The sequence below is a fragment of the Plectropomus leopardus genome, chromosome 1 (genome assembly GCF_008729295.1).
Source record: "Plectropomus leopardus isolate mb chromosome 1, YSFRI_Pleo_2.0, whole genome shotgun sequence".
Lineage (NCBI taxonomy): Eukaryota > Metazoa > Chordata > Actinopteri > Perciformes > Serranidae > Plectropomus > Plectropomus leopardus.
Window position 1 is genome coordinate 33,877,775 of NC_056463.1, and position 26,269 is coordinate 33,904,043.

Consider the following 26,269-nt stretch of genomic DNA (forward strand, 5'->3'; position numbering starts at 1 on the left):
GTGAGAATGGAATAGACGCAAGGTCACAGTGACCATGAACTTTGACCACTAAAATCAAATCAATTCATCCTTGAGTCCAAGTGGATGTTTGTGCAAAATTAAAGGAAAGTCCCTAAAGGCATTATTGAAATATCACGTTCAAGAGAATGGGATGGACAGACAATCTGAAAACACAATACCTCTAGCCACGGCTGTTGTAAAAAATGCAAAAATATAAAGTATTTCTTGTTGAGGAACAGTGGTAACTTACAATTTTATGTGGTTGTCTCTTATGTTGTAGGCATGGATGGTGCTGAGGCCCTGCAGGGTAGAGGTGGTGAGTGAGATGCAGGGAGAGCGGCTAATGTTCTCCATCCTCTTCATCTGACGGATACTCCTCTGGAATATACTGCAGAGGAATCACAATCACAGCACAGAATACCTTAAATAACTCTTTACCATCTATTCATGCACCTGCTTTTAAGATATGCAAAAACTCCTGTGAAAATCTAAATCTTGCATGAATGTTACTAATTTGTTACTATGTTACTAACTTACTAATTCACTAAAGGTGCAAACAGCAGTTACCAGATCATGAATTGCTAGGATCTGATTTTCCAACAGTCCCTGTGAAAATTTCATTGTGTTAAGACATAACTGGTGTCTACTCACAAGAGAATGAGGGTGAACATAGCTCCCATAACAGCCACAGCTGCCAGCAAGGCAGGGAAGACAGCCGAGACGGTGATAATGGTGAAGGTGACCAGCAGAGAAAACTGCAAGAAAGGGTCCATGTGGAGGGGGAGTACAGTGTCCACCTCCTCTTGATCTTTGGAGAAGCGATTGAGAATACGGCCTGTTGGCGTCGTGTCAAAGAAACTCATAGGACTAGCGATAATCTGAGAAAGGAAAACAAACAAATCTTCATTCTTTTAGCATGAAAGAGGTTATCCTTTTTAAACACTCGACTGTATATTATGTGACTTTTTAAACAGATATTTAATATTAAACTGACTTATGATGAGAAAACATGTCAGATTGCTGGTGTATAAGTGGCTTGGGCAATCAGCCATTCAACAGTACCTTCTTGAACATGGTGTTATGAAGTTTGCAGGAGGCATTCAAGGTGACCCAAGTGTAGAGAAAGCATTTAATGAGGGCAAGACCCAACATGACAACCACCATCACTCCATAAATTGTTTGGTAGAAATGCAGCTGTGGATTTTGTGAGATGTCGCCCTTGTCTGCATTTGTCTTATTGGACTAGGGAAAAAAAAAGAAGAAATATTATGCTGGTGGAGAGCAGGGTCAGAGAGATAATTTATCAACACAACATATTTTTTATACTACTGTTAATATTGTCACCATATAGTGCAGAAATTCATCATATATGAGTGCTGCTTATGTGCGATCAGTCAATTTATAGTTGTAGATCGAGTGTTTCCAAGTGTTATTTGCCTGATATCAGACAGAAATGTCGACTTATTACACTATAGCTCCACCCTCGGTCTGAGTTTGCATCCACTCAAACTGAATTCCACGGGGAAGTGGTTTTAGATTTTACAAGCCAGTCACTACACTGTAAAAAGAAACCATTTGTTTTAACTTAAAGGCTAGTGTCCAGGATGCTAGACAAGTTGAATCATTACAAAATTCCTTCAACTTGTTTTCTCATATTCAGTCAACTTAAAATTTTAAGGCAACCCTTGTGGTTGTGGTTTGGTTGTCCATGTGACTACTCAACCATGTGTACGTGTTATATATCAAGCAAAAATGGGGAAAAAAACAACACTTTTAAAACTGCAACAATGAGTGTTGTTAAAAGGAAAGGTGACATAAAACAGATGTAAATAAGCTTCTGTCGCAACTTTTTTGGAACATGTTGCGGGCATCATATTCAGAATGAGTGTATATTTACATAAAATGTTAAGATTTAGGATTTTTCTATTGAATTGATTTATAACAATAGTTTTAATGCCTCTCTGAAAGCGCCATGACATTGCCAAATGAGCATATGACATCATCTGGCGACATTTGGCAATAATGCTAACTACTTTTACTGGAAATGAGCTGGCAGCACTGTTTGTTGGAATGGTAAGATGGCTAATGTTATAGATGACATCACATATGAAATCACAATCATATTTCAACCATGGCTTTATGCATTAGTGTGTGTGTGTGTGTGTGTGTGTGTGTGTGTGTGTGTGTGTTTGTTGGTGTGTGTGTGCGTGCGTGTGTGTGTGTGTGTGTGTGTGTGTTATAGGTTCTCACCCCATCCCCCTGCCCAAGCCAGTAGCTGAGCCACCAGTTGCTGAAGGCTGTGGATCCAATCATCAGGATGATGTTCAGGATCACAAGGAAGCAGACAACGTAGCCTGCAGTAGCACAGTCACATCAAACACCAGAGAATCATGCTGACGTGTATGTGTTGTGTGTTGTGTGTTGTGTGTTGTGTGTGTGTGTGTGTGTGTGTGTGTGTGTGTGTGTGTGTGTGTGTGAGTGTGTGTGCTGAATCAAACCTCCAGCTGCCTTGCAGTACTGCTGATAGACTCTGCAGGAAACAGCACCTTCTGTGGTAGCCTCCTGACTGACCAGCTGATCACCGACAACAGCAGCTGCAGAGGAGGAAAAGGATTTATGGAACACATGGTAGGATCAAAGTGACTTCCTGCATCAGCAGTCTTTCATCAGCCTATGTCTGCACTGACTGAATAAAAAGAATGTTTTTGAAAAATAAATGTACAGCAGCCTTACTGACGGTCCAATCATTCAGACATTTGCTACATTCACAAAAGTGTCAATGAAAAGTACCTTGATTAACATGTAGTATCATGATTTTGCTATTTTTATACAGACACCAAGATGATTTTTTTTTTAACATGCTACAGTATTTATATTCAAAATTTTTATCATTTATATATTCTGGAGATAAACCTAGAGCTAATTTCTGCTGCAACAGAGCACAAATTCTCTCTGGGAGATCATTCATAGAGTTGCACTTGGTTGTTGTCAACACAAAAACTGACAGAAATAGCCGTGTAAAACACACACACCACAGAGCCAGCATTTACTAATACTTCAACCTGCAAATGACCATTGCTATAGAATATATTCCAACCATGTTGTTTGAATTTTTAAAGAAAATGTTTTTGGCAGACCCCCAGTAAACAAAAAAATCCAAAAATGGTGAAAATTTTTGATGAATTTTTACAACAGCAAAACAGTATCAAAATATCTTTTTACAACCCAGCTTGAGGGTTGGAAGTTGTTGGAAAGACACTGGACTCTTATGTTAGACAGATGTTGAATTTTGGTTGGAATGCAAATCGAGCAGACAATATTTTAAATGTCTAACAATGTAGAATTTCACATTGTGTGAACATTAAAATCATGACATTTTTCTGACATTGGGTTTGGTTCTCCGTAACCATACCTAACATGAGGTTAGTTATTGATATACAAATGGTAATTTGGGGAAAAGATATGCCTCTAACTTGCGTGTCCTTTGTCTTTAGGTAGGTTCCATCATTAACTAAGTCTGGCATCCTTACAGACACTAGATTTATGACATTTGAACTCACTGACGCTGCACCAACATCAAAATTACAATTTAATGAGTTTTGTAGACTTACATTTTTGGTCAGTTGTTGTTACATCATCCATTTCATCTGACATGTCAAATGCTGAAAGGAAACACAGTTACTGAGTAAGATATGAATAAAATGTCAGAAGAAATGTCTGTCATCCCTATACTGCAGAGTGTAATCAAGACATAAGATTACTCAAATATTACATAATAACAGTGCACTGATGGTCAGGATTGTACATTTGTTGCACTGTCTGCTGTTATAAAACTTTTACAAAGCAATATAGTTCTTCCTTTTCTCACTCAAGGTTCAGTCGTCACCTCAATGAACTGCTGTGACTTTTACTTCCTCCCGGTTACATATTGGTTCCTTTACAAGCCTACACTTTTCAAATGACCCTTTGCTCCACAGATTATTGTGCCATAAGTACAGAACATCTTGGACCTCTCTATATTTTCCCCATTAGTATGATCTGACTAGCTCTTCTCGCTAAAAAAGACTATAGAATACTATAATTGTATTGTGTCTTTGTACTTAAGAATTCAAGCCTTATTTAATTCATTTCAAGTTCTTTACTGCTTTTTATTCCTGGTTTCCTAACCTGGGTTCACTAAGCCACTGCCTGTGCGATCTCTTAGCTCAACTTCCCTCAGCTGGGTAGCGTCCTGGTTTGATTCTTCCTCCTCCTCATTCTCAGTCTGCAAATGATGAGAAAAAACACAGTGATAATGTGTTCACGCTAAAGTAGACAAAGAACCATTAAAGGGTGACTTCTTCTTTTTCATCCTTGGCCCTCTCCCATGTTTCTGTGTCTATAAGTGACTAATCAGAAAAAAAGTCGATCCATTTACATCCACTAAAAGTGCTTGTTTTTGCTTCTGACAGGCTCAGTTTGTTATAATCGGACATCAGAAACAGCCTCAAAATCGCCATTGACAATTCCACCAGATTCTATTCAAATAATCAGTTATTTTATCATTGAAACACACACTTCATTCAAAGCTGACAGAAGCAAAATAAAACTATCAAAAACATCTTTATTCATCTTTTAATTGCTCCAACAATTACCAACTCTGTGAATTAAGGGTTTATTTTAACCATACCAGAGTTAGATCAGCAAATATGCTTGCTCTATACATACTAGAGTGAAGTGTATTTTAATGAAGTCTGGTGTGTTTGGTGATGGTGATTTTTGAGGCTGTTTCTGATTAAACCAAAAGGATCGTATTCTTTAAAAAAGATTTATCTCTTTAGGGCTCCTTTCCAAAAGCATTTCAAATAATGTGAGCCTATCAATGACAAAAACAATCACTTTTAGTTGACATAAATTGACGCTGTTTATTTGCCTGCAGGGACAGTGGCAGATCTATCGTAGTAATATAGGTGCCACCCTCTCAATATTTGGTTTACAGCTTACATGTAGCAGTGTACTGTTTTTGAGCTGGTAAATCAGTAAAGAGCTGGTGAAAAGGTTTTGCAGCAAGTCAAACATTGAGCAAAGACACATAATTGCGGAGCTACAGTAAATCTGAGTTTTGTACTGCAATTTGTTTATCATTTTTTTTACTTTGGACTGTTCCATCTGGTAGTTGCTGATCAGCTGAGCATAGCGCCCTTTGGCTGTCATCAGGACTTGGTGGTCTCCAGCCTCTCGCACCTCGCCATCCTCCAGGACCAAAATGTCATCACAGAACTCCAAATACTGACAGACACAAGCAAGGACAACCATGTCAACAACACTATCCCAGCAATGTTGGCAGAGGTCTAACCATCCCAGTCTAAACAGCACGTGTACATGTTTGGTGTACTTCCCCCCACCTTGCGTCAGGCCATAATTTCTCTTATATTAAAAAAGGATAAAGATCCTATTTTTTGCGGCAATTACCGCCCTATTTCTTTGCTTTGTGCAGATGTCAAGTTGCTAGCAAAGATGCTGGCAAGACGTCTAGAGTCAGTTCTCCCAACAATAATTTCAATAGATCAGACAGGGTTTGTAAAGAATAGACACTCTTTTCATAATGTTAGATGGGTATTTGATATACTATATTCACCCTCATCCTCTGACAGCCCAGAAATGATAATTACGATGGACCGGAGAAAGCTTTCGACCGTGTGGAATGGTCATATTTGTTTTTTGCGCTAAAAAGGTTCGGATTTGGCAGTAAATTCATCTCATGGATTACGCTTCTATATACATCACCTTTAGCTTGTGTTAGGACTAATAATGACTATTCTAATTATTTTCCCCTCAATCGTGGTACCGGCAGGGCTGTCCATTATCCCTTTTGTTGTTCGCCATTGCAATCGAACCACTAGCAGTGGCTCTCAGATCCAGTCAGGTGGTAGGCATCTCAAGAGGGGGCTTGGAACATAAAGTGGCCCTCTACGCTGACAACCTCTTACTGTTTATCTCTGACCCAGACAGATCAACCCCTGTGGTGTTAGCTTTGCTGAAACAGTTTGGGCAGATTTCAGGCTACAAATTAAACTATAATAAGAATGAAGTTTTCCCCATTAACCATGCTGCTTCAACATATCCCCTTTCAAATTTGCCATTTAGGACATCTCCAGAATGCTTTAGATATCTTGGTGTTTGTATAACTAAGAACCACTCAGATTTATTTAAGTGTAACTTTTCTCCTCTGCTGGTACATTTGACTTAAGATCTTCAGCGTTGGTCTCTCTTACCTTTATCTCTCGCTGGTCGGATAAATTGTATAAAAATGAATGTTCCCCCTAAGTTTTTATATCTTTTTCAATGTTTACCAGTTTTAATCCCAAACACTTTTTTCAATCACTTGATAACTCTATATCCCAGTTTATATGGAACAATAACAATAAAACACCCAGAATCAGAAAGAGTATTTTACAAAAAAACAAAGAAATGGGGGGTTTAGCATTACCAAATTTTTTATATTATTACTAGGCTGCAAACATTCGGACCATGTTACACTGGTGCCATATTGACAATCAAGCCTTGCCATGGTTACAAGTGGAAGCCACTTCGTGTGGGTCTTCTTCTTTGATGTCTCTTTTGTGCTTCCCCTTGATGTTATCCTCATCATCTTATTCCAATAATGTTGTGGTTAAAAATAGTCTGAAGATCTAGGCCCAAATCAAACGTCACTTTGGATCTCAGGTAATACCCCTATACCCCCATAAATTCCAACCCTTTATTTCCCCCCTCTATTACTGATAGGACTTTTGCTACCTGGGAAGATCATGGGATTATTTCTGTAAAGCACCTTTATATCAACGGAACCTTTGCATCTTTTAATCAATTGGTTTCTATTTACAACCTTCCAAGGACCCATTTTTTCAGGTACTTGCAGGTCAGAGACTTCATTCGAAATCGATTTCCTGGTTTTCCTCTCTCGCCTCTGACTTTGTCTGACACCATTTTTGGTATAACTCCTCACCTTAAAGGTACCATTTCCAAATTATATGACACCTTTTTCACTTGCCAGACTTTGTCCTCTGATAATCTCCGCACCTCCTGGTCTGAGGATCTTGGCATAGAGATAGAGACTGATGTTTGGCAGTCTGTTTTGAAACGCATCCAAACATTATCTATCTGTGCCCGCCATGGTGTCATACAGTGTAAGATAGTTCATAGAGTCCACTGGTCTAAAAGTAAATTATCTCGCATATTCCCTGGCACAGACCCTAATTGTGACAAATGTCATCTAGGACCTGCTGACCTCACCCAAATGTTTTGGTCGTGTCCTGCTCTGTCTGCATTCTGGAATTCTGTTTTTGATTCACTTTCAGCCAGCACATCTGTTAATATTCACCCATCGCCTTTAGTTGGCTTGTTTGGTGTCCTGCCCCTTGACCACTCACTGCCATCCTACTCTTCTGGACTTGTTGCCTTTTTGACACTACTAGCAAGGCGTGTAATACTGATGCATTGGAAGACCCCCATCCACCCTCCCATTGTCACTGGATAAAAGACGCCCTTTTTTTATGAAATTGGAGAAAATAAAACACTGTCTTCGAGGTTCCAACGTTAAATTTTCTAAAATTTGGCTCCCCTTCCTAGAACATGTCAGGTCCATTCAGTTGAATATTGTCCCCATCAGTGGTGTGCCCCCTGTCACTGTACCACCATCTTGAACCCTCTGGCCTGCTAACCCTGCTTTTCCAGTCCTAGTGGTATATCTGCATTGAGCAGGTCATTTTGTATTTGTGATTACGCATATTATCTGCTTTTTTTTTTTTCCTTTTTTGTCTGTTTTATTTGTCTTTGTCTTTGATTTTGTTTTCTTATTTCCTGTTGCTGTTGTTGTCCTTGTAGTTATTATTTATGATTACCTTTTAAGACTATACTGCTTGTTCCCATGCATTTTTTCTATGAATGTCTCTACAAACAACCTTGCTTTGCTGTATTATTTGTCTAGTTTTCTGCCAATTTTATCTCTTATGGACATGTATGGCCTTGCACATTGTGTTTTTGAAGTTTTGTATTTCTGAAGACTGAATTATTTGTAATTTCTTGAAAATCTCATAAATAAATCATATGTAAAAAAGACATGAGCAAATCACAGACCCTACGGGAAGGGGAATAAACAACAAACAAGCATAAAAAGGGGAAAAAGCTGAATTGCATGTAGGCATGCACACAGACACACAGAAAAACACCCAGCAGAGAACATTTACAGGAAGGATGCCAGTCTGGAGTGCAATGACCCCTGCACACAAAGTCTGCTGTGCAATATGGAAGGTAGTTTGGAAAAGACGCCCACATCTTATCAAAAACTCTGTCATTCCCATGTAAGACTGCATCAAGCACTCATGCAGCAAAACTTTCCACCGTACTCCTGGTTAACAGAGGGAAGTCTAGATTGAATCCACTGAAATAAAATGAACATTCTTGCTTATAGGAGAAGATTGTTTAAAAGTTTTTGCTTGACACTTGTCAAAGAGAGCCCCTTACCTGTAAGATTCAGCAAGACTGGCCCGACTCATCCAATTGAGTGGGAGGCTGATCCATATAAACAGATCTCTTTTAACCAAAGATATAATCGTGGCAAAATTACATTTAAAGAGATTATTTAAACTAGCAGGGTCTTTTTTTAACCCTAAATATGTGAATCACGATACTGACCATTAAAAAAGGAGCTTCTGGTTTGTCATAAGTATTTCTACAGCCTGAGAATTTACCAAGGCGTCTATGGTTGAGAAATTTCTGGCTTAGTCAAGAAGATAATAACATCATCTGCATAGAGATCCAATTTAACTCCACCAAGGCTGACACCAAAGATACAATTTGTGCACTTTGTGGCCTCTGCAAGTGGGTTTGTTGTCAGAAAAAAACAACAGAGGGGACAAGGAAGAGCCCTGTCTTGTTGCTGGTCCTACATGTGAAGCCTCTGAGGCACAACCATTGACCAACACTCTCACCCTTAGAGTGCCCTCTTTTGATATGAGCATTTTTGTTGCACCCCTTTTCTCCTGTTTTTCTTGTGCTGTCAGGGAGTTAGATGCAGAACTGTACCTTTCTTTTCTTTTAGTTAGTTAGCTATGGTTTCCTTGTATCTAGGGTTATTTTGTTGGTTATGTTGGCCTGGGCTGTCTGATCTCTTAAGCTTTTTGTGACTGGTAATCAAAGTGCTAAACTGCACCACCGGACTCTTCTTATTTCATCATCTTGCCTTATGTTTTTTTTTTCCTCTCTCCTAGACCAACATAAGGTCATAACAATAGAAAGAATGTACCGTAAGTATAAACAACTTAATTGACATTTGACTGAGAAGTGCTATGCTTAACAATACACAATTTAGGACTCACTATCTGCTCATGAATAAAACTATCTATTGTCCCACCTGGAGCTGGTGTGTAACCAGTTAACAGATTTTCCCTGGAGCTCCTTTTTAATGCATTCCTCAAAAATGTGTTTCCCCACATGGGCGTCGACAGCAGAGAGCGGATCGTCAAGGAGGAAGATGTCCTTATTGGAGTAAACAGCTCTGGCTAGGCTGATCCTCTGCTTCTGCCCCCCTGACAGATTCAGCCCCCGTTCTCCAATCTGCCAACAAAAAAAGCAGAAAACTACTAAGAACAGTGGCAACAGGGTCCAGTGCAAAAGAAAATCCAAATTCCTCTTTTACTAACTTACAACAAGATAGAATAATAAAGGCTGAACACACTTGGCAAAAAATGAGGGAGCAATTGCATGAAGAATCTGAAGACAGTCAAGTGCTCATAGCTTCAAATAAACTCATGAACATCAGTCAGACTTGGATTTGATCCCAAATTGATTTGAACACTTGTATATGCCAAACTCTACATACCTAAATAAATAGACCTCAGGTTGTATTTGCAAACATTCTGAGGATACTCTTAGAGCTCTTAATTTAGCCTAAAAACTCTCAAAGTAACTCTGAGCCAGGAAAGGACAGAAACCTTTACATTAGTGAGGATGTGTGGTTGGCCCTATTGCTAATTATGATGCATTCTTTTAAAAGATGTGATTGTTTGTCACAGACACACACTTTGTGAGCCTGCAAGGTGTGGACATCCAGTGGAAATAAAATAAAACTGTCACAATATGAGATTGAACCAGTTTCGTGTGTGATCACACTGATGCACTGTAACATTTTTCCAGCTGCAAAAGTTTTAGTGTTGTGATCACTCTCCTGGCATGGTATTTGTTGTTGTGTTGGGTGGGAGATGTGAGTGCATCTTCAATGACATCAACCACAAACATGATCCCTGCACTATCTAGTCCATTGCATTTCAAGTCATTGTCATTCCATGTTTGGTGAATATTTCTTAGAGCCTTTTATCTTTCTGCTGTTTTCTCCTCTGCTTAAGAAATTATTAAGCCTCTTAAAAGTGCTCATCCCTATTCCTAAGACTTTCACCTCAGGAGTTCTCTCTTAGAGGGTTAAGATGCATTGTGAATAACTTGTATCTTTACCAGCACCAAGTCTTAACTTTAAGGGAAAATTCTTAGAAAATATTTCTTTAAAGTTTCAAAATTAATTGAAATGTTATCCCAAACAGTTTTTTGTATCAAAGATTATGCTGCAACTAACAGAAAAACAAAAGACTAAAATGGACTTTAAAACTGTCTAGAGAACGAGAAGCCTGCTGAATGATCAATTGTTCCCACTAACGTTTACATGGTAAGTGCATGGTGTCTTTAGAAGTAAATAAATGAGAGACAATCTAGTGATGGGATTACCTCAGCTGTGACAAAGTAATCTCAGTCAAGGACAGGAAGTTGGCAGGCCAATGACCCCTTCCATACCTCCTACCTCTGCACTTCCAGCACCCTGGCTCAGAACACACCTAGCTTCATCTTTGGCTTTTATTGTTATTCAAGTGTCTGAATTACAAAGACCTAGTGAGCAGCTTGAGAGAAAAAAAGTTAATGTGTTGAATGTGCTGCTCAAAACTGCCAAATGTTTGTATAAGACTGCTGTTGTGCAAGTAACTCTCTGAAGCCCTTCTCTCACTGGACAAAAAGTACACTAACATCTGTTTTTTGTTCTTAATGGAAATAATACAATCGGCATTCACTTCTGGGACAAATGACTCTGCAGTGGCCATGGGTATTTATTGGCTCAAGCTCCCATCAGCAATGATGAGAATACTACACCCAGGTGAACACGTTAATTTTAGCCTCTTTGCAGGCAAGAATCAATGACAGCCTACCACAAAACACTGTCCATCTACATCTAAGAAGCTCCCTAACATCGTTCAGTTTAATCAGAATAAGAGATATAAAATAAGTTATTACCATGACATTTTCACTGCCCTCCATGCTGCTTTCTACTGTTTGTACTAACCCTGTTTTACAGCCTGTCCATGATATCAAATGACATAAAAGAAAATAAAAAAAAAAAAAAAAAAGAAATTAGGGCATACCTGTCTGCTACAGAGCCTTGTACAAGAAGCTTCTTTTCAAGATTTTAGACTTCACGTTAAAAGTGAGCAGTGCTTGTTAACCCTAAAAACTATAATGTTGTTTTTGGTTTTTTTTACCAATCACTTTGCAACCACAGACAGATTCTGTATTAAGCTGCATTTGGGGGTCTTTATCCAACCTGAGGAAAAGATTAGTGAAGTTTCTGAATATTATGTGGACACAACATGCATTCTTTAATAAACCAGCTTAGGCTATTATTAGCAATTCAACTGTAACAGTCAAACCTTGTCTCAAATCTGCTTCTCCCTGGAATTTGCAAAGAAGAGCCTCAGACCACTGGACTGCACTGACAGGCTATACTGAGCGATGAATTGTTAAATTTTGTGAATCCACAGAGGTTTCTTACCATACATTGGGGGTATTTGTGTTAAATGTTCCACTATGCTTGTAAAAAAAAAAAAAGACAGAATATCTCTCTCTCTCTCTCTCTCTCTCTCTCTATATATATATATATATATATATATTATATATATAAAGCTTTGGGGAAATAAAACGTGACATTTGGAGAGTTGAGAGAACAGCAGAGAGCTCTTACCTCAGTTTGATCACCATACGGAAGGATTTTCAGGTCAGCTCTGAGGCTACAAACATCCAAAACTCTGTCATATCTGTGGAGTAAGACAATAAATTGCATTTAGGTCAAGGGACAACCATGTATACGATAATCAACAGAGCCATTTAAAATACATGATCTGACATGATGAAAAAATTAGTCTAAAATACACCAAGAGATGAAAAACATAATTCAGTCTTCAGAAACATTTTGTATGCATTGTCTTATAAATCTTAATATCATCACATACAATAATCACAGGCAGTGGTTACTATTGCTTGACATAATTGTTTAATTTTGGAACTTTTAAGCACACATTAGTTTAGTGCCCAGTTAAGATAATTAAGTGCTTTCAAAAAATACTGTCAGAGTAATGTGCATGATGACTTTCCCTGCAGTATTTACATAAACACAGTGCAGTTATAACCCTAATCACAGTAATAATTGCTGTGACTCATCAAATCAAAATACTGAGCACTAGGGATGGGTAGGTCACCTAGTCAGTTCTAAACAATGAAAGCTGGCTCCTGTCTGAGAGCCATTCCTTTTTGCTGTTGTTGTTTGTAAATAATTGCAAGACAGAATAACAGTAATATTAATGATATTTTTGTTTCATATTATATCATACAATCGCTTACAACTAGCACAGTTATTCTTGATATATTACCACTTGTGACCCAACATTTCAATGTACTGCAGATGAAGAATCTTGCCTGTTTATTGCTTGCAACAAACAAGAAATTAACTCAGGAAGTCAAATGTGTCTTTATCATCCTGTTGTCATCACTCGCTCATCAAATACCAAAACTTTGTCAAGCCCCCCGGTGTGTGGTATTGACACCAAAGGCACCCTTTAACATCTGTATGAGATGCACCGGATTTTCAACAAACTCTAATTTAGTGCTTGACACTGAGAGCAACTGACATAATATAAAGAGCGAGAAAGTCTGCACACAGTGTGAGAAAGTAGAGGTGGGTGAGTTGAACAAAAGAAGACTTTCCAGAAAAAATGCAGGTTTTGTCTAGTGAAATTGAAAGTCAGTGTATTTTTGATGTAACATTACATAATATCTGTACAGTTGTAGCACACTTACTGTATGTCACATTATGTATCAAACAAACAAATTTTTAACTCCAAACATGCTATTTTAAAAACTTAACCAAGTTGTTTTGTTGCTTAAACCTAACCACAATAGTTTCACAACATACACCATAGAGCTTTGATTCTCTGCCCAAACCTGACTGGGCTTGACTCAATCTGACCCACCAGGTTTTTTAATTTTGGTACTTCCTCACTATTCCCTCAGGCTGATTTTTTGAGCTTGTTCAGCACTCGAATACACCTCGTCCTACGCTGTGTTTCTTCTGTTCATCACACAGAGATCGGGTGCCCTATGGATTGCTATGAGGCGCTGAGGGGTGTGACAAAGCATCGGTATTTGACAACCTGGGTTGCATATGGTTCTTGATATTTTCACATGATTTAAGGTTATAACAGCAAACACACATGTTAAATGATATTATATTGGTGGGATGTCTAAGCTTGAATCTGAACCAGATGTTACGCCGTCATTGTCCTAGTGTTTTTTGTGGGGCACTCCAAAGAAACTTCAAGGAACCTTAACTCCCATTGCTACTGAGCACAGGTCGGCGGTCATGCCCTCTGCCATCTTTGGCAGCAGGCAGGGGTTTTCTAATGATAATCATTTCAGTCAGGGATGACCTCTGTTCTTGTCTGACTACATAGATATATGAACTTGGAACTAGGAACTTTTCCCAGTTAAACATTTGTCATGTGAGATAAAAACAGACCTATAAAAGCCTTGGTTTACTGGTCTGTGTAACTGCAGTAATGAGTGACAGTAGTGACATATTAACATCACGAATGAGATCCCTTTAGTTGTAATATTTCCCATTGTTTACACCCTCAAAAGTGCACAGTTACTTATCATTAACAAGTAAGGTGAGTTAAGTGATTATTTACTTTGACTGGTCAAAAGGTTCCCCCATCAGGATGTTTTCTTGAACGGTTCCATGGAATATCCAGGCCTGCTGGGAAACGTAGGCAAATGTCCCGTTGGCTGAGATGGAGCCCTGTAGGAGGTGCATCTAAAATATAAAAATGAAGGCAAGTCAGACACATGACTTGAATCTGGTTTAGAGGTAACACAGTGTAAATAAGGCATGATTATGCAATACAATTGCATAACAGAGTGACGGACCATTAAATAGTAAAACATTAACAGCCAACAGAAATTTCAATCATGACGCCAGAGAGCTGCAGAGATTGCTAAAGAGAGTAATTTTATATGTAAATGACAAAGGAGGGGCCAACCTGTTCCAAAATGCTGGAAATCAGTGATGTCTTTCCGCTCCCCACGTTCCCACAGACACCCAGCAGGTTGCCCTTCAGGAGAAAACACACAGAGCATACGTTACCTTTAACCCAATCCGCTTCACCTCATTGATCCTTATCAGTGGTAAAGCACACCTTAGGCACGGTGAAGGAAATGTTTCTCAGGGTTGGCAACGTTTCAGTCTTCCTATTCTGAGTAATCTCCACTTTGTGCCCCTTCACCCCATTGGCTGAGCTGGGTGGGGAGTTTGGCTGGATCTCTGGTTTGGTCCAAGAAAGTGTAGCGTTTTTCATCACTATTGCTGAGTCACTGTCTTTCTGGATCAGGTAGGGCTCGGGATTCTGGATCAGCAATATTTTCTGAAACAGCCACACATTGCATTTTCAACATTTTCAAAATTGATATTTAGAATAACAATAAATAAATTAAAGCTGCAAGCAGCAATGAATGTGCCTAAATAAATACAATAGTGTAAAAATAACTTTTTCCAACCCAATAGCAGAATAAATGTATGTTTCTGCAAACAACAGACATGTTACATTTGTATGTTTCATATTACCACACAGGTAGTTCACCCCAGGAAACCATGTGAGCTTTAAGTTATTTTCAAGTGGGTTGTTACCATGTTTCCTTTCCTTTACCAACATAATTTGATGTTAATTATGTAACTTTTATATGAACTGTCTGTGCATTCTCAGAAGATATCATATGTACCATTGTATCAGGATACAGTCACAAATGCAACATATACTGTACATAGTTTGCAGAACTGCACAATGCCAGCATTTTATTCTAGGCTGCATATTTCATCTGGTTATAGAAAAAAAGCAATTATGAGTCACTTTTGGAGGCAAATGTGAAAATAAAAAAATTATTACACAAGTGTTCAAGACTTGCATTTCAGGTTGGCATCACATGTCAAAACTATAGCTGTTAGTTATGTTTAAAATTTGACAAATAAAAAAAAGTAATAAAAACTACATACAAGCTAAATCCCTCTTGTGGTTTTGCAGAATATGAACTTTGGAAAGAAAAAGTCATATTCACAAATCATCAAACATCACTAGAAGTTAAGATATTACAATCTTGTAGTTTTTATTGCTGGATGTAAGATCAGGGTAGAAACGAATACTACTAGTAGTACTTATATTGGTCACTACACTATAACTGCTGAGCAGGACACAAAGACAGGAGTTTACCCTGAGTCGTGTTAGAGACACAGCGGCCTCAGCCAGGGCCTTCACAGACATTGGCATCAGACCCAGGAGGAACCTCATGGAGTTGAAGATGGCGATGGTGGTGAAGGCCTTGAAATAATAAAGAATGGTGCAAAATACTACCTCAGAGCATACCACACTGGCAAGGACATATATTAGTTTCATATGGACATTCTTGTCTGTAGCCTGCTCTGGCTTAGTGCAAAGACAAAAGAAAAAGGTAAACAATTAGTGACACAAACTGAAAGATGATCATGTCAACACATATTTACAATTTCATGTATCAGATCCTGGTTAACTATTCTTAAAATGCTCTCCATTCCCTTTTTTTCAATACATTTTTATTAGCCATGTAAATCACTCAGTGGGAAGATAGGCAAAGGTTGCTTCACTGCTGTGGTACTTACATCAGATATGTTGAGCTTTATACCCAACAAAGTGTGTAGCATGAAGGTGAGGACAGTGGCGAGGGTGGGGATGATGCTGGCGATGCTGGTATTGGCATTCTGAATGTAACTGACCTTCCTCAGCTCTTTCTTCTCAGTTTTCCTTAAGCCTATAAGAGAGACAACATCACATATTTGGAGAATATTTGGGTTTTTTTTGTTTGTATGTTTTTAACCCATATTTCTTGTGCTGCAATCATGTTTTTACACTAAGTATTTGAGCTGCATGGAGTCAATTCCTAAAGTTTACACACACATAAAATATGAAAATGCGCTCATGGATGAGTTTGTTATCCCATCTGCTACAATCCCACTACTGATCATAAATGTTTAAAATAGATTCTAAATATTGATATAGATGCTTTTGAGAAAGGTGGATGTGAAGTAAATATCGACATTTGTGAATTTGTGTTGGGCTTTGTGTAAGTACTTGGAATACAACACTACAAACTGACCAGCATAGACCCCCCTGTCCAAATTCATACCTGCAATCTTCTCCTCAAAGGAATCTTCCCAGGCGTACATTTTGATAAGTTTGATGCTGCTGAGAATCTCATTCATTGTGCGAACACGGCTGTCCGTTATCAATATGGCTTTCCATCTGAACATGTTAATGAGCTTGGCCAGGATAGACTGAAAGCAGAAAAAATACTAATTTTAGTTGCATTGCAAAATTAGAAGCAAAAGAGTAGAAATATTGAATTTGGGATTGTGCTTGGGGCTGAATTAGTTGAAGAAAAGACCCCATGTGTAACAGGGCAAGCTTTAAATGTTGCCAGATATTTGCAAATTAAACTGCAGAAAAATAAGGTGGAGGATACACAACCAATTACAGACTTTGTGATGTATTGTCCAGGTTACCACAAGTATCAGTTGTGACATATCTCTGAAATGAGCCATAATCATGCCTTAACATTCCACGTACAATTCATAAAAAAACACACACAATATAATAAATCTGTGATAATTTAGACCAGTCCACCACCACGCATAAATCAAGATCCATATTGGAGCATTACAAATTCTTCACATTCTTTCCCGTTTTTCTAGTTAACCATATTGACTTAGTAATTGCTGTACTCCTTTAGACTGTGGGTTAGCCTCTTTTAATGTTACACTGCTTATAAATATGTCTATGTAAGAACTACGGTTCATGTGCAAGCTCTCTTATACAGACCTGTACAGGGACAAAGATGATATAGACGGCGATTCCAATCAGTGCGGTGTAGCCCAAAATGTAGCAGGCATAGACAATACACACAATAAAGAGCACTGGGGTGCACAGAGTGAAGCTCACAAACAACACTGCCTCAAACATTCGGTGGCCATCGTTGGTCAAAACAGTAATCATCTGGATGTGAGAAAGAGGGAGAGAAAGATTGTAATCCACATTTGCCAAGATTAATAGTCAGTGTTGATGAATTCCACTAGATATCAATGACACAGAAGTTTGGAAACAACAGTTAGTTATAAACAAGAACAAAATCCCAAATATTTGACATCAAAATGCATAATTCAAGCAGGTATGCAAAAAAGTTTTAAGTAACACCATTTACATGTGCAGCCAGAATGTTTATATGGGATGATTTGATGTTTAATCACAGGTGCATATGCATAAAAAACCTCTATGGCCCTGGCAGTCATAATATTTGGAATTAAATTGTTGGCAGTCCCCACATGACTGCTGTTTAGCTGAATCAGAGGGTAACTTTATTCATTCATTATTACACCAAATACTATTGGTGATACTGTTTGTTTGCTCTGGCAGAAGAGCATGAAGTTAAGAGTAGCATAGTTTTTGTCTCTGTTTAAATAACCAACATGGCCACAAAGTCTTCTCCACAGTAATTACTCAATTCATCTAAGACACTATAATAATATTATTGCATGTATGCATTTTTTTAAACACGGGTTACAATGTTAAAAATAGGCAGTAGATTCATTTCCCATTGCCAGTAGACAAGAGCTGTGTACACGGCTCTGCAGTACGACTATGCCTTTCGATGTGTGCGAGGGTTTTCTTAGTGTGTCACATTCGATGTCACAGGCAGGTCAAAAAACAGGTTTGTAAAATGTAGAAAAAAAGCATGAATAGAGGTCTGTGAAGACTTTATGGTGGGTACTTCTTTTAATGTATCTCTTACTTATACAGTCTCATTTTCAAAGTCGGTGCAGACTAATTTGGACTGATGTAACAACATAAATGGTCGATCAGAATTATTCTTTCTTCACTCATTTCCTACTGTCTACTAAGAATAAGAAGCAGAAATGATGGGAAAATTGCATATCTGGCCTATAGGATTGCTTTCCTGGAGAAATGGAGGCATGCAAAGTATGGAAGGCCAGAATGGCCATAAATCCAACTGTTTCTTAAATGCCATTATCTCGACACAACTAGTTAATTATTTCACTATCTTTAGAGAGCAAGCTTTGTTGTTTCAAGATAATGAAAAAAATATCTTGAGAAAATGACAGAAAAAATATAATTGAAACTGCGGCTGTCCTTGTCTTCCATAAATAAGCATTGAACCTGAATGTGTGCTACCCTGTCTTTACCTCTCCCGCTGAAATGCCGCTGTGCACTCGCAGAGAGATGACTTTCTGAAAGGCGACTGCAGAGTAGGCCCCCTTAAGTCTGACTGCAGTGCGCAGGCTCACTGCCCACAACAAGGATATAAAGAAGGCTTTGAGGAACTCTGTGGTAAACAAAGCAATAGCCAGACCAACACCATGGTATACTGGCGACTTCTCTGGCTCCTCAACATAGTTCAGGATTTCATAGACCAGAACAGCCTGAGAAGACAGAGAGGTTTAAACTTAAAAAAGAGAAAAAACATCAAACACTAAACCAGCACTAAATTTATCAGTCATTAGACCTTAAACCGGGATATCACCCATAGAGACTTGAGCTGGTTTGTTTGGCAGCACTCCACCGAAATTACCATCAACTCCCCAAAGTGATGAGACATACACAGCACACAACTTGTGTTTTTCTAACAGTGTTGTAAAGTAACTAAATAGATTTACTCAAGTCCTGTTCTTTTTGTCCAATTTTAGGAACTTTTTTCATTCTACTGATCTACACCCTCCAATCGTATGAATGTGCAGAGGGAACTGTGCATCTACTGCCAGCTCAGCTAGCACTTCTGAGTTAACTCACTTTACAGCTTAGCCAAGGAGGACACTATTAATATTTACATCTACGCTTTCACGAGTATGAGTATGAGACTCTTGTCCATGAGTCCGTGACACTTCCTTCTGCACAGTGATACAGTTGGTGGATGTAGTTTTGATAGAAACAAAGTAGTTCCTACATGAAAATGGTCAACAAGGTCTGTGCATTCTCTTGAGTAACTGGGTCATGGTTCCTAGAAAGAGACATTGCTGTTGAGTTTTTCAAATGTAGTTTTTTTGGGGTTTTTTTGGGTGCTTTGAGCACCACAAGCTGAGTGCTATTTAGTTCCGTTATAATGGAACGAAGACAGACATCTCTACTGTCAATATCTCCAACATTTGTCAACTCACATCAAAACTATCTTGGCTGATAAACAGCCCTACAGGCAAGAGAAAAAATATGTATTTTTGATTTGGGGGTGAACTGTCCCTTGAAGTAAAAGATATGAATACTTCTTTCACCATATTTACACTTAATGTGATATTAGGGAAAACCTCAGGGAGGGCCACTGAATGCGGCCAATAAAGAAAATGCTAATAGTTTTTATAATCAACTGAAAAGAAATTACCGGGCCCAGAAACATTGAAGTTATGGCAAGGAAACCAACAAGAACAGACAAAATCAGCCTGGTTCGTTGAAAGCGAAGGATCACTCGAAACAAAGAGGCTTTCTCCAGGCCCACCTTTGCCACTTCTTCCTCCCAGAGTCTGTAGAGCCTGTGCACAACGCAGGCATTCAACCATGTTAATGTCTCACACTAAACAGTACCACTCATGAGACACACAACACTGATTCCCTGTTGTTTCATTTCCTCGCACTTTCATGATTCATTTCCCAAATATGAATTTCAGCAATTAGGCTTGCAATATGTCTATAATACACTGCAACTGTGTCAAAGGACAGTAATGTGGGGCCACCATGAATCAGCAAGAAGAGTGTCAGACCTTTCCCCACTGGTGTCCGATACATCCAAAGGAGACAGGCGGAGAGAGCTTATGTCCAGCTTATTCCTGAACAAGGACCACATAATGGGGGTCATCCAGGCAAAGGTTGCAAAGGACAGGAAACCTGCATCGTCCAGAGGGTGGGACCTAGACATGAACACATCACCCAGTGTTTATTAAAATGATTTATCAAATAATATAAAAGTACACCAAAACAGACAAAGTGATTCATCTCTGACACTGACTTGGTTGAGAACCATCGGAAGGGTTTGAGGGTCTGAATGCTCTGGTTGTATTTCCCAAAAAGCGTTGGGTGGGCTCTTTTGTTGTTTTCCACATTATTATGTTCAGTTCTGAAGGTCACAGATTCAGTTCTCTCTCTGAAACTATCTTCAATCTTAAGAGTCAGAAATGCAAAAAAATCAGAGAGAAAGGCAAAAGAAGCAGAGATGGCAAGGAGAGAGAGGGAGAATCTTTCATCAGTATTCCAGTCTCATAAAGTGGATCAAACAAATCTGCAACAAAAACACAGGATGCAGGAGGAACAATGGCGGTGGAAAAATCTGAGGCAGTGAAAGAAACATTCGAGGGCGAGGAGTGGTTTGGTGGAAGCTGCTGTTTGTTTGGTACTCACAAAAGAGATTCCTCGAGTGTTGTTGAAATCCATTGAATAGTCTTTCTTCATTTTGTCCTGGTTTGAGGGACAGCAAATATACAAGGTTAGTATTTTACCAGTAAACAAGAGATGTTAGGTAATTTAGACAAAAATACTAGATACAATAGCATATAGCTAGAGGTTGCAATAATTACTCATTCTGCTATGTGTAACAACATTATTATGTGTTTGAAGATTCACAACACATATCAACACAATCTACAATCACAAGAGCTGCTGGAAGCATTATTTTAGAATATGTGACTATGGGTATTCAGTGACACCAGCTCAGATTGACAGTTTACAACTCAATTACACAATTTAGAAAACCACCCAATTCAATAAAAAACAGCCCATCTCATGACCTTGACAGACAGCTGTGTGAAACATAAAACCATAACAGTATACGCAATTAAAAACCACGTGATAAGCATACAAAGCTTCATATCAAATAACCAAAGATAATAAACTGGCTGCCATGAAATGCAAGCAAAAAAAAAACCCAAAACTGCTGAAATCCAACCTGTTAAACCCTTTGAACCCTGAGCAAATTAGTTTGATTTCTCTCAAAAGCATGGGGAGAAGGTGAGCAATTTAATGAGCAATTTAACAACAAATGGCCCAAAAATAGGAAGAAGTTTTTAAAAATTTACAAGAAAATTACCAGAATATAAGCATAAATTTATATATGTAATATGAGAGAGTGTTGGTGTTCAAAGATAGCATCTCTGTATGTTTTTGCACCAGGATTTCACAGATTTAAGTTAAAAATCTAAGATTCTTTATGCACTTGATAGAAAGATTTCTCTCAAATTTTGTGCACAAAATTGTTGAAATCCATGTTAGTGAGCATTTCTCCTTTTTAAAAAGAAATAATCCATCCACCTGACAAAGTTGGCATATCAACGTGCTGGTTAAATGACATCATTTCTACACAGATGTACTTTGTGATGGTCACAATTAAAGGTCCCTCTAAAATATGCAGTTTGATCACACAACACTAGTGCTGACCTGACACTGGTGTTGAGGGAGCGTGACATTGGCATGCTGACTGCAGAAATGTCCACCAGAGCTGTTGCTTTTGAACTAATGCCATACCTGTTTGGTGGATGATTATCTTGGAAAAGGATAAGTGCTCACCAACACAGATTTGAACACGTTACCAAAATTTGAGAGAAAAATAAAGAAATTCCTGCAAAAAAGTCTCATGTATTTTGTTATATATTTAACTTCAACCGGTGAAAAAAAAGTGTTGCATTTAATTTTTTTTGCCAGATGTAGAAAGATATACATAGAACCAATGTCAGTGATTGAGGTAAGTAGATCCTCCTGTATCCCTGACAATTTAACACAACTCATATAATTTAATTATTTCTCAAATTAAATTAATCATAAGTATGCCAGAGTGGAAATTTACTGATTTTTTTTTCTGTTTTGGACCACCAATAATAACTATATTGTTTTCCCAATATAAATCTGTCCAATATGATTTTGGTAAAACATCACAAATATGCCCATACTGCATCAAAGGTTGCACAGATTTGATAAGGCTCAGACAGACACAGAATACTGATATCAAACTGTGATAGAGTGAAGGAATCATTCAAAAACAGCCTTGTTAAAATAATCTGTGTTTTTACTGCAGGACCTCTGAATGCCACAGCTTTTCATGCCTCATCAAGGATATCTGAAATGACAGTGTCAATGATCTAGACTTACCCCTGTCCTATCTGCCTCTCACCTCCATTCATACCATGTCAAATGAAATGCACATTCAGAAAGATGAGTCCATGTGACCCTTGTTACTGCACAGTAAAATATATAAAGAGCTGAACAAGCAATGCTTTACAACCCTACAAGCAAATGGAGATTACGTGTGGCAACTGCATGTTAAACTATATTACAAGGACATGTACACATGGTTAGACCTAAAACAAAGTGCAAAATCAGGTTGACGCAACTGTTTAGACAAGTGTTTAGACTCATCTTATCTCTGTAAATGGTTATTTGAAGCACAAAGGGCTATGTAAACAGTTTTAGGGGCTTCACTCCAGCAGCACTTTTGAGAGACAAACACAGTGGTGAGAAGCAATATATAAGAGCCTGGACACCCTGAAATTAGATTTTTAAAGTCTTCTTTTTTCGTGTCCTGTAACTTTTCAATTGCCTCAAAATACTGAATATTCAGAAAAATATCTTAGTGCTATATTTGGGATATATATCAGCTAAATGCACCTGTAAAGAGGTACTGTGCTATTATTCAATTAAGATGAACTAGACTAAACAAAAATGAGGTATTTGGGCTAAACCATAGAACAATTAAATAAACATGTACAACTGTTAAAAAAATGGAAATCACCTATATTGATGATGTTTCTATTGTAAAGTCTGAAGAAGAGCTTTGCTAAAGTTATTTCCGGTTTGTTAACGGTATTATTGTGCACTTGACACTGCAAAAGGAACCTGTTCTTATTCTAAATCTGCACACATTTTGATGCCAAGCATCCAGATTTTTTTTTTTTTTTTTTTTTTACCAGTGACTGTTTATGTTCTATTCTTATCCAACTGATGCTCAAACTGAGCTCTGTCCCTTTCTGTCCCTTCAAGTCTCAGCATGGTTGAAACAAGTAAGCCTATTTGTAAAGAGGAATTTCGACAAGCTAAAAGCAAGAAAGACCATACAAAAGTATATAGTAGTCCTTCAGGCAATAGACTCAATACAATCACGCTTTTGTAGGAGATTCCAAACTTTTGAATGGCAATGTATGTTAATAAAAAAGCTAATATGAAAAAGCTAAACTTGAAATAAAATGATCATGCGCTCTTAACAAAGAGAAACAACCCAAACCTAAACTGATATAACTGAGCTGAATTACAAAGACTGCAGTAGACTAAACAACCAAAACGTATCAAAAGTCATTCAAAATTATGCGAAAATGTAAAGCAAACTAAAACAATACCTCTGAGTGAAGGACTGGAAGACTTGCTGCTGCTTGTTGATGGACTCCAAAGCTAACAGTGCAGCAATATGTTACTGTGTTACATAAATGTCTTTTATGTAGATCAAAGGCTGGCCTGTTCAGAGGTAGATGTCCCTCCTCAATCCTTGAAGGACAATGTGGTCAACCTCGCAAAAACAAATAAGATCAGAAGATAAGGACTAAAGGCGGGGTTAGCAATAAAAACTGCCCTCTGCTGTTTATCATGATGAGCTTTTATGTCAATCAAGCACAGCTGTGAGGGGAGGTAGCAGGTGCCAAAAGCAGTCAGGTGATCCAGGACAGTTACTGACTGATAGTATGTATAAGATGACATAGTTTGAAGAGGAAAAAAGAATGAATAGATATCTTAATTTTCTGTCTGGTGGAAGATATGAGCAAAAAATGAGCAAAAGTGAATACTCACCTGATGCATGGCAATGCGTTCTACTCAAAGACTTTTCAACTCAAGCTAAAAAACAAGCTTTTTTATGTGTTCAAGGAAATAAGAACATGCAGAATGTTGAACTCCTCCCATAACCTGAATCTGTCCAATAAAAACAGAGTTAAAGGTCTTGTTCAAAAGGCCAGTCAGATTTCAGGGAGGAGTCAAACCAGGTTTTGGACATTTATAACATACAGGTTCTTTGAAAGGGCTTAGATTATATTGGACTGTCAGGACCACCCTCGGCTGGATGAGTTTAAGTTTTTACCATCAGGACGTTGGTTCAGGGCACCTATTAGGAGGAACATCTAGTGCCAGACCTAGCACATTCGGCATCTTAGTCAAGCTTTTGTATTCTGATTTAATGTGAACCCTGGAACTTTCACAGTATCTGTTATACGCCTCCTGGACTGACCAGCACCGTCTGCCACTTTTGCTGCAGTTTAGCCTGTCATTCGCAAGGTAACAGTGTTTTGGGGGCCTGAAAATGCAAACTTTTGAACCTTCTGTCATCATGTACGCCAGCAACGTGCATCGTGTGAAAACGGTGACCTCACCATTGCACTTAGCGCATGCACATGGTGTTCTTCTATGGTGTGTCTTTACAAAGTTACACCACCAACTACTGGCCTGGCATGCATACTACATTTTCAGATGTTTTTGCAGATCTGTGTATACAAGGATCATTTTAACAGTGTTATCATTGGAATGTAGATTTTTTTTAAGGTGCAAAGGAAAGACTTTTCTGTATTTAGTCGGGCCATTCTCATCTAAACGTGGCAAAAACGTCTAAAAGTCAATTTACTAGTCGAGGTGTAAACCTCTACAGGTCCTGACTCCTTGAAGTTTATTTGCAGAAAGTTACTTGTGACTAATCCTCCTGCATCTGCTGTTGACGTTCCAGAACACAGCAACCAAGGCTTCTCGTATACAAAAGGACATTTTTAGGTTTAGGCAACAAAAGCACATGGCAACTAACACCAAGACATCAACAAAAGCACATGTTTAGGTTGAGAAAAAAACATCATGGTGGAGCTTAACATTCATACAGAAAGTGAACAGCAGCCTTTTGGGTGAAAGTCAGGGGTTTGTTGGATTCATACACCACCCCTTCCAGCTCCTTCTATTGTGTCGTAATGGGCAGCATCAACGTGATGCCATCCCAGGACGTATCATACGGCTGCAACAGGTGCTATCTGTCCACATTATCAACTGTTAATTGCATTGTGCAAAAATAACCAATTCATTTTTGTGCTCAAAAACTCAAACAGTGAAACTTGTTTGAGCTCACTGTTGGTACGAAATACTGCTTTTATCAGTGTAGATTGTGATGGAAGTTGGCATTTTAGTGCATAAACTAACAATTATTTCATTATCATACAAATAACAATTTAAAGATTTTGTTTAATCCAATTCATATTCAGAAATCCAAAGATATTTAGTTTACTATCATAGACAGCTATAATAAATATTCACATTAAAGGAATCAGAACCAGTTAATATAATTTTTGGTTTTAAAAAAATAAATTGGAAGATAATCAAAACAGCTAGCCATTAGTTTTCAATCAATTAACTAATCAATTAATTAATTCATTGTTTCAGCTCAAAAACCTACTGATAATGTGGTCAGAGAGTTTAGTGAGGTAGATCTTATAGTTTTTGTTATTAGTCAGGTTGCTTGTTTTATATATTAATGAAAAGAATATTTGAATTTTGACATTCCATTTCTTATTCCATTGCCATTGTGTTAATGGAAGAATAAAAATAGATTCAAAAAATGCCTCATGTCCACTCAATATCAACACAAACTACTAACTTATTCTGTCCTATAGTGTCGCAAATGCTGCACAACACAGAAACTCTGCAAAACATATCTAGAGGAACTGACTTTGTATGTAAAATTAAAATGACATAAAAAACAATGAAAAGGTTGGTGGTCACTCATACACTTTGAAGTGCCTCAGTATTTCTTCACTTCATGGTGTCATGCAAAGAGA

At 38.1% G+C, this 26,269-nt stretch overlaps 1 protein-coding gene across 1 annotated transcript in view; it reads right to left on the reverse strand.

Annotated features, from left to right (window-relative positions):
- abcc12 (ATP-binding cassette, sub-family C (CFTR/MRP), member 12) overlaps positions 1-24,281 on the reverse strand; it is a 30,425-nt gene extending 6,144 nt beyond the window's left edge. Inside the window, 25 exon segments of the mRNA XM_042484208.1 lie at positions 251-388; positions 652-878; positions 1,063-1,242; positions 2,251-2,354; positions 2,499-2,594; positions 3,612-3,662; positions 4,168-4,264; positions 5,134-5,268; positions 9,392-9,414; positions 9,417-9,594; positions 12,038-12,110; positions 14,040-14,164; positions 14,391-14,462; positions 14,547-14,771; positions 15,612-15,719; positions 16,037-16,185; positions 16,561-16,708; positions 17,253-17,426; positions 18,632-18,868; positions 19,819-19,966; positions 20,195-20,341; positions 20,440-20,591; positions 20,829-20,885; positions 23,810-23,976; positions 24,255-24,281. Coding sequence (XP_042340142.1) covers positions 251-388; positions 652-878; positions 1,063-1,242; positions 2,251-2,354; positions 2,499-2,594; positions 3,612-3,662; positions 4,168-4,264; positions 5,134-5,268; positions 9,392-9,414; positions 9,417-9,594; positions 12,038-12,110; positions 14,040-14,164; positions 14,391-14,462; positions 14,547-14,771; positions 15,612-15,719; positions 16,037-16,185; positions 16,561-16,708; positions 17,253-17,426; positions 18,632-18,868; positions 19,819-19,966; positions 20,195-20,341; positions 20,440-20,591; positions 20,829-20,879 — 3,038 coding nt within the window. The 5' untranslated portion in view covers positions 20,880-20,885; positions 23,810-23,976; positions 24,255-24,281.
- Between the last annotated feature and the right edge of the window lie 1,988 nt (positions 24,282-26,269).